Here is a 9,616-nt window from a genome sequence, read left to right as displayed (position 1 = left end):
GAAGCACAACTTTGTGTGCCGAAGGGCCTGTATTGTGCTGTAGGTTTTCTATGTTTCAATGAAAAGTGCCGGGAACGAGCTCTGCCGGACGGCTGGAGGCTCCGGGCTCTCCGGACCCGCAGCCCCAGTTTTAACTTTGCGTCCGAGGCCAGGCTGTGGGATCAGTTAGTTGTGGTTCCCAGGCTGGGAGGGATTTAGTGTGAAGGGGATCTGTCTATGTGTGTGTGGGTAGAGGTTGTGGGTGGACTTGGGCGTGGGGTGAGTGCAGGGAAGGTGTAGGATCATAGTCGGGGAGGGTGGGTTTGCTGTTGTGAGAAAGTGGGATGATCGGACGTTCCGTGACCCGGGTCAAATAAAGTTGTAAACAGGGGAGGATCTGCTCCGTTGTATCGGACGCTCGCGTGTCCTTTCAGGAAGCAGCCATTCTCTCTTCGAATGAATTACTGTTTAATCTTGCTGCTAACATTGTGTTTGTTACAAAGCCCCAGTGTCTGGAAGAGCTGTCAGCGTCATTGGCTGTTGGTGCAGATTGGGATGGCGGTGGGGTGTCAGTGACCTCTGTATCAGAGGACAACACGGGTTTCTACATCCTCCTGTGAGATATAAATGTCCTCACAGTGGATTCGGATCAGCTGGCTTATCTGGAGTTTGCAAAGGGAAAGGCAGTAGGGAAAGGGAGTAGGGAAAGGCCTGAGAAGAGAGAGTTTTAATCAGCAAATCATCGTCCGGGGTGATGGGGTGCAGGAGCTGTCTGATAGATCGTTTTACAGTAATTATATTTTTATATAATCTCACAGATGGTGTCTGAGGAAGAGGCTTGTTGATGGAGGATACCCGGGGGTGAGCAGGTCAGACACGGTATCAGGAGAGTGACAGAGATGTGATTTCCTGTGTCACGGGTATAGACAGTCATCTCAAGTGAGGAGTTTGTGTGGAGATGCAGCTTCCCTGGAGGTGGAGGAAAGAGGACACACCAACATGTGGAACCAGCTGTGGGAAGACATGGTTTGTCAGGTCTGATGACGAGCTGAATGTACCATAACCTTCAGACTGAATCAGTAAACCATTTTGAGGGTAATTGAAATGTCAGGAGCAGGGGATATGTGATCCCATGTCTCCATCAGACCCTCAGTGAGATGGTTCCAGTTATAACATGCAGGGATGAAAGCAGAGTGTTTGGGGTCTGATTTAATTACTGATTCTGACACAGTGAGAGATTTAGCTTTGCTGTAAGGCAGCAACATTAACGGAAGAAACTTCATCAATTGCCAGTTGTTCAGCAAAAGTGATCAACTTGTATGTTACCTTGACAGAAACTGATACTCACAGTAGTGACAAAGGAGTTCAGTCTGGTTTATTTCAGGATGGAGAGGGGTGTGGAGTTTTGAAATCAATGCCTTGCAGTGGTACAATCATTAATCTGACATGTCCGGAGTGGTGGATCACAGAGCACGGAAACAGGCCTTTGGCCAGCCATACCTGTTCTGACCATCCACTCACTGTCTCCACTGGTCCCATTTATCAGCACTTGGTTCACAGCCGACTGTATCTCGGCAGTTTCAATGCTCATCCTCTTCGTAAATGTTGTGAAGGGAACAGCCTCAACCACCACCTCGGGCAGTGTGTTCCAGATTTCAGCTACCCTCTGAGTGGGAAATCTCTTCCTCAGATCCCTCTAAAGCTCTTCATCCTCTGCTTAAATCCATGCCCTCTTTATCTGTGACACCTCCGCCCCAGGATCGTGGCTGATGTGGGCATCAGTGAGGCCTTTGATAAGGTTCACATGGTAAGTTGCTGTGGAAAGTCAGATCACACGGGATCCAGGGAGAGCTGGCTCACTGGATGCACAGTTGTCTTGATGGTAGGAAGCAGAGAGTGATGGTGGGAGGCTGTTTATTGGACTCGAGGCCCGGGCCTAGTGAGGTTCCTCAGGGTTACACCACATTGCTCTCATTATTCATTGATATTTGAATATATTTGCATTTGCACAGTTTGTTGAATTCTATGCTCTAGTTGAACTTTCATTGATCCTTTTACTATTCTATAGATTTGCTAAATGTTCCTGTAGGAAAAACAATCTCAGGGTTGTATGTGGTGACATATGTGTGCTCTGATAACAATATTTACTTTGAACGCCAAGCACTGCTACTTGTCATCTAGATCAATAACGTGCAGGGTATGGATAGCAGGTTTGCAGTAAGTTCAAACAATTACTTTTTCTGAAAGATATTAAGTATAAACTCTCCACTCTGTTTCCCTCTCTGCACTCGACCACCACCTTCCCTTACTGTCTTCCCTCTGTGCCCCGTCCTCCCTCTCACCCTGACATTGGACATACGTTCAGGGTGAAAGTAAATTATTTTCGGGGAACCTGAAGGGGTATTCTTCACTCGGAGGTTGGTGAGAGTGTGGAATGAGCTGCCAGTGGAAGTGGAGGATGTGGGTTCGATTTAGACACTGAAAAGGAATTTGGGTGAGGACGTGGATGGGAGGTGTATGGAGGCTCTGGAGCAGGTAGCTGGAACCAGGCAGTAACAACAAAAACAGGTCAGCATGGACTAGTAGGCCTGTTTCAGTACTGCTGCTCTGTGACCTGAATAATATTCTCATTTGTAGTTTCCACAGTCAGTACTTTGCTACTTATGAGTGAACCCAGAAATTTACTCAAACAAGAACTGAAAGACTGTTGGTTGGCTACAAAAAGTGTTTACAAGCTGTGATACTTGCCAAAGGGGGTTTTACTCAGTAACGAACATGCAGGGTGCCCAAACTTTTGCTTTGGGCCCTTTTCCTTTTTTGTTATTTTGAAATTGTAAAAGATGGAAATAAAAATGTAATCTTGCTTAAAATATATTTAAAAAGTGTCATCTTTAACTTTATGCCTTTTGTAATCAAGTCATCTTTTACTCGCTTATCTAATCACAGTAAAATAAATTTTGAACAGGGGTGCCCAAATTTTGCATGCCACAGTATATATCCTGTGCCTTCCAAAAATTCCAGACATTGCTGATCTGTTTTCATCCCAGCCCATGTTTTTTTTAGATCAATTTTGAACAATTTTTCTCTCGTGCCCCTCTAATTCTCTTTATTCCACCTGACTTTAGCTTCTCCTTCTCTAATGTCAGGGTGAATTAGATCAGATTAAGATCACTAAAGGTTCTTTGGACTTAAGTGACCTAATTAATTCTGGTTTATTACAACACCCAATCCAGAATAGCTGATCCCCAAGTGAACTCAATCACGAGCTGCTCTAAAAAAGCATCTTGTAGGCATTCCAGGAATTCCTCCTCTTGAGACCAACACCATCCTAATTTTCCTAATTACCTGCATGACAATCCCCCATGACTACTGTAACATTGCCCTCTTGGCACGCATTTTCTATCTCCCATTGTAATTTGAGGACCACATACTTACGACTGTTTGGGGGTCTCTGTACAATTGTCATCAGGGATTTTTTTTTACATTTGCTGTTCCTTAATTCTACCCACAGATTTTACACCTTCCTACCCTACGCCACTTCTTTCTAATGATTTAATTTAATATTTTACCAACAGAGCCACACAACCCCACTACCAGCTTGTTCTTGGCTTCTTCTTTTAAGAAACATATAAGTATCTGGGAAACAAGAGGACCTGCAGTTGCAAGAAATCTAGAGAACTACACACAAAGTGCTGGAGAAGCTCAGCATGTCAGGCAGCATCTATGGATGGGAATCAACATTTCGGGCCAAGATCCTTCACCAGGACACTTGATACCCACATATCTGGAATATCAACAAGCAAAGAAAATAGAAAGTACTGCAAAATAGGGAAAACCTTTGACAAAATTCAGTTCAAGACTTTTAAAAAAAAACTACCAAATTGAGCTCAATAATTAACAAATACAACACAGGCAATAAACACTTTCATCAATACTGACATTGACTTTTTTTTTATAAAAATATCTTGGTCCCATTTCAATTAGTAAAATTTAGAAAGATAAACAATAAGAAAGCTTTAGAAAAGACTATTTACACTCAAACCCACTTAGATTAACACTACCTTGGACAGATGGAGGAAGGGAAATAACACACATGAAATAAAAAAATATCACAGAACAGTCAGATAAAACTTCAAGGTATATATGTTTTCATCAAAAATGAACTGGATTCAGCACTCCATGTGTGTATATGCAATTGTGATAAGAAATACAGACCGGAAATCTTAAATGAGAGGCCAACTCAGAAAAATTAATCATCACTATGGAAGGAAACATTAATCAGTTGAACGAGTATGATCCTCCATGGGAGACATCCCAACAATCTGAGCAGATGAAATGATGACAAAATTATACATTAATCAATACATTATTTCAGATAGGACAATCCATAACAACGATCCAGATATAATTTTACAAGATAAACAAGCAGGAACAACTCCCTTAATAGATAAAGCATTTCCGAACACACACAGTTCCTCAAACAGTGGAGCACTTCAACACAGGTATTGTTCGTGTTATCAGTCAGACAAACAAAAGATTTTCTCTGTCAATCAGCTTCAAAATGTTTCAACTCTGACATTGCCACACCCCACTTCTGATTTCCTTCTCCTCGACTTCTTCACTCTGCAGAAAACTCAAGGGAAACCTCTTCACCACAGAGTGGTGTCTGTTTGGAATCCGTCACCACTGGAATATGGATCCAGTGGTGGATCTCACCACCCAGGGAGAGCGAGAGATGAACAACAGGAGAAGATTTAAAAGAACTGTTGTGGAACTGGATCACTGGCAGGGTCCAGCTGGCTTGAGTTGACTCTCTACTGTACACTAGGTGTGTTATAAATTCAGTAAGTACCAGAGACAGAGTTTAAAATATAATTGATTTATTTGTCTCAGATCCAGAATATTAAACTCCAGTCCCATTAAAGGTGAATGTGCAGCAGAAGAAACTCCTCCCATGCCCAGTGACCAGGGTGCAGAACTGGGTGTGGTGAGCCGCAGCAATAATTGCAGAGTTCAGCACCGACAGTCAGTCTCGAAGTTGCATTCAGCAATGGTGATGGACAAATATCCAGCATGCAGCTCATTGAAACTTTCTCCCCAGTGTGAACCCAGTAGTGTATCACAAGTCTTACATGCTGTAAGGTTTCACTGCTAATGTAAGGACCTCTCAGTAAAGTTTCCCAGCTGAGGTAATGGTTTCTCAGTAGCAGCAATGTTTAGGCTACGACTATGGGGCTATCCAATGACAGAAATGTTCTTTCTTGTGAGTCTGGAAGAGAGATTTTCATGGTCTTTTGCCAGGGAGAGATGAGAAAATGCAAATGGAGAGAATGGGTCCTTTTTCTTTTTCTTAAATTTGCTTTCTTTACTAACCCACTGGTCAAAGTATGAATTACAAAGCTCAATTGTTTAATCACATGTTGTTTACTGTTATTTCAGGGTTCTGATTTGTAGCAGGGGACACATCACACAGCATCCATCCAAATGATATTTCTTAAGTTTAGCCAGGCTGGGGTCTATCACCCGTTATATTAAGCTACTAGCCAAATCAAGAGTTACATAAGGTTAGTTCACTAAGTGAATCGATTCCCATATTCACAGCAGGTGAAGGGAATATCCCCAGTGTCAACAGTGATATACATTGGTTGATTTAGCTGAGAGAATTTTTTCCCAAAGTCTGAGCATGAAATTGGCCTCTACCCAGTGTGAACTCGCTGGTGTCTCTGTAGTTGATATGTCCGAGTGAATCCCTTCCCACAGTCTGAGCAGGTGAACGGCCTCTCCCCAGTGTGAACTCTATGATGTACCTTCAGTTGAGATGACGAAGTGAATCCCTTCCCACAGTCTGAGCAGGTGAATGGCCTCTCCCCAGTGTGAACTCTCTGATGTACCTTCAGATGAGATGACATAGTGAATCCCTTCCCACAGTCTGTGCAGGAGAAAGGCCTCTCCCCGGTGTGAAATCGCTGATGTATCTTCAGTTGAGATGATGAAATGAAACCCTTCCCACAGACTGAGCAGGTGAACAGCCCTTTCCCTGTATGGGCTGACTGGTGTGACAGCAGGTGAGATGACCAATTGAATCCCTTCCCACAGTCTGAGCAGGTGAACCGCCACTTGCCAGTGTGAACTGACTGGTGTCTCTGCAGGAAAGATGATTCAGTGAATCCCTTTCCACAGACTGAGCAAGTGAATGGCCACTCCCCAGTATGAACTAACTGGTGTCTCAGTAGGTGAGGTGACAAAGTGAATCCCTTCCCACAGACTGAACAGGTGAACGGCCTCTCCCCAGTATGAACTCGCTGATGTACCTTCAGTTGAGATGAGCAAGTGAATCCCTTCCCACAGTCTGAGCAGGAGAACGGCCGCTCCCCAGTGTGAACTCGCTGATGTAACTTCAGTAGAGATGACTGAGTGAATCCCTTCCCACAGTCCGAGCAGGTGAATGGCCTCTCTCCAGTGTGAACTCGCTGATGTACCTTCAGTTTATATGACCGAGTGAACCCCCTCCCACAGTCCGAGCAGGTGAACAGCCGCTCCCCACTATGAACTCGCTGGTGAGCCATTAGGGTGGATGATTGAGTAAATCCTTTCCCACACTCTGAGCAAGTGAACGCCCTTTCCCCAGTGTGAACTGACTGGTGTACCAGTAGGTAGGATGACTGAGTGAATCCCTTCCCACAATCTGAGCAGGTGAATGGCCTCTCTCCAGTGTGAACTCTCTGATGTATCTTCAGTTTAGATGGCGAAATGAATCCCTTCCCACAGTCTGAGCAGATGAACGGCCTCTCCCCAGTGTGAACTCGCTGGTGAGCCATTACGTCAGATGACCGAGTGAATCCCTTCCCAGAGTCTGAGCAGGTGAACGGCCACTCCCTGGTGTGAACTCGCTGGTGAGCCATTAGGTCAGATGACCGAGTGAATCCTTTCCCACAAGTTCAGCAGATGACCAGCCTCTGCCCAGTGTGAACTTGCTGAAGTACCTTCAGTTGAAATGACCGAGTGAATCCATTCCCACTGTCTGAGCAGGTGAACGGCCATGTAAAACGATGGGTGTGCCAGTCAGTTAGATGACAGAGTGAATCCCTCCATACAGTCTGAGCAGGAAGGACAATCGAGTGAATCCCTCCCCACAGTCTGAGCAGGAAGGATGATCGAGTGAATCCCTTGCTGCACTTCTTAAATATCTGGACAAAGACAGCAAAACTGGTGTGTTGTGTTTGAGATTCCCGTAGACAAATTCCTTGACATTTTTAACCTGTAAAAAAGATTTACAAAATCCATCAATGGGGTAGGACAACATTTCAGATGAGATCACTTGAGTTGTCAAGGTGTGATCTGACATCACACTGTTACAGTAAAGTTCATCCCAAGTTGGAGAGAGAAATCATCTTCTAACTGGGCAGATTGCTGGTATCTGAAATGACCATCAAACTCTCAGATGCTCCTCCTGTCTCTATAAGAATGGGGCATTTCTGCCATCTTCAATCTGTGACCTGGCTCAGTTTGACTCTCGCCATTGGTATTACTCCCTGTTCCAACTGAGCTGCATGGGTTGCTGGCCCCACAGTAACTGAAGCACTCTCACACAAATATTCGGCAGTGCATTTCACGCACCCACCACTCTCTGTGTAAAATCTTACTCCAAAATCCCCTCGGTATCTACATCCATGCAGCTTAAAATGATGCCCCCTCATGTTAGCCATTTCTTCCCTGGGAAATTTCAACTATAGAACCATGGAACATTACAGCACAGAAACAGGTCTTTTTGCAGAACCATTTTTCTACCTAGTCCCACTGACCTGCACCTGGGCCATATCTCTCCAAACCCATCTCATCCATATACCTGTCCAAGTTTTTCTTAAATGTCAAAAGTGAGTCCGCATTCACTACTTCATCTGGCAGCTCATTCCACACTCCCACCATTCTCTGAGTGAAGAAGCACCCCCTAATGTTCCCTTTAAACTTTTCCCCCTTCACCCTTAACCCATGACTGTTTTTTTTCTCCCCTGGCCTCAGTGGAAAAAGCCTGCTTGCATTCACTCTATCTATACCCATCATAATTTTATACACCTCTATCAAATCACCCCTCGTTCTCCTACATTCCAGGGAACAAAGTCCTAACCCATTCAACCTTTCTCTGTAACTCACTTTCTCAAGTCCCAGCAACATCCTTGTAAACCTTCTCTGCACTCTTTCAACCTTATTAATATCCTTCCTGTAATTAGGTGACCAAAACTGCACAGAATACTCCAAATTCAGTCTTACCAATGTCTAATACCCCTTCACCATTACATTCCAACTGTTATACTCTATACTTAGATTTATAAAGGCCGATGTAACAAACATCTGGCTATCCACACAATCAACATCCCTCATCATTTCATAAACCTAAAAAAGGCTCTAAACATAAACAAGGAAATTAGACATTGCTTTGAGGATTTGTTATAAGTCTACAAAATTATGAGGGTATAGATCGGGTAAATGCAAGCAGCTTTTTTCACTGAGGTTGGGTAGGATGACAACCAGAGGTCATGGGTAAGTGGGGATGGTGAAAGTTTAACAGGAACATTTGGGAAAGCTCTTTACTGAAATGGTCGTGAGAGTGTGGAAAGAGATGCCAGCACAAGTGGTGAATATGAACTCGATTTCTCAATTAAGGGAAGTTTGATAGGTACCTGTATGGTAGGGGTATGGAGGGCGATGTTCCCAGTGCAGGTCGTTGCATTAGACAGCTTAAATTTTTTTTGGCATTGACCAGATGGGCCAAATAGCTTGTTTCTGTACTGAACTTCTCCATGTTTCTGTAACAGAGGAGCTGGCCAAACGTGTTTGGGAGGGAAAAGTTAGGAGTGACAACGTAGCAGCAATGGCTGGAGTTTCTGGGAGCAATTTGGGAGCTGAGTGACAGATATATCCCAAAGAAATGGAAGCATTGGAAAGGCAGGAGGACACAACTATGGCTGAAATGAGAAGCCAAAACCAACATAAAAGACAAAGACAGGACAAACAAAAGAACAAAAAAACTATTGGGAAGCTTCTAGGAACCAACAGAAGACGACTAAACAAAAAGTCAGATAAGCTCAGGGCTTGGAATGATGATTAATGAGTCAGTCATTAATGAGTCTTGGTAGCGCCCAGCAGTCTGAGACACTTAGAGGAACAAAATATCCGAGGTCTCAATATCTCTTGAAACCCAAGTTTCACTGTACCAGTTACCTTACCACTTTTATTCTGGCAGGCACATACAAACTCTACTCCCTCACTTCTGAAGAACTCACACTTACAAGTACTCCTTTGCTAGAAAAACCGCCAGTCCCAATCCACACTTATTAGATCTTTCTGATACCATCAAAATTGTCTTTTCTCCAATTTAGAAACTCAAACCATGGTCCAGCCCTCTCTTTTTCCATATTTACTTGGAACCTTATATCATTACGATCGCTAGATACAAAGTGTTCCCATACACAAACTTCTGTCACTAATGCAAGATCATTTCCTAACAGCTTACCGCACACCTCTATGTCGGGAATACGACGTCCTGATTAAGAGCACATTTGACAAACTCTACTCCATTTAGTCCTTTTACAGTATGGGAATTCCACTCAATATATAAAAAGTTAAAATCGCTTACTAT

At 43.7% G+C, this 9,616-nt stretch overlaps 1 protein-coding gene across 5 annotated transcripts in view; it reads right to left on the bottom strand.

Moving 5' to 3' along the window:
- Positions 1–3,929: 3,929 nt before the first annotated feature.
- The window catches only part of LOC132387141 (zinc finger protein 229-like), a 30,517-nt gene continuing 24,830 nt past the window's right edge, over positions 3,930–9,616 (bottom strand). For all 5 annotated transcript variants that reach the window (XM_059959490.1, XM_059959491.1, XM_059959493.1 and 2 more), the window contains one exon: positions 3,930–7,237. In XM_059959490.1, the coding sequence (XP_059815473.1) occupies positions 5,676–6,881 (1,206 nt within the window). In that variant the 5' untranslated portion in view covers positions 6,882–7,237 and the 3' untranslated portion in view covers positions 3,930–5,675. The remainder of the gene's footprint in view (positions 7,238–9,616) is intronic.

This window comes from Hypanus sabinus, unplaced genomic scaffold, assembly GCF_030144855.1.
Source record: "Hypanus sabinus isolate sHypSab1 unplaced genomic scaffold, sHypSab1.hap1 scaffold_1560, whole genome shotgun sequence".
In the NCBI taxonomy this organism is placed as follows: Eukaryota; Metazoa; Chordata; class Chondrichthyes; order Myliobatiformes; family Dasyatidae; genus Hypanus; species Hypanus sabinus.
This window is presented reverse-complemented; position numbering and strand designations above follow the sequence as displayed.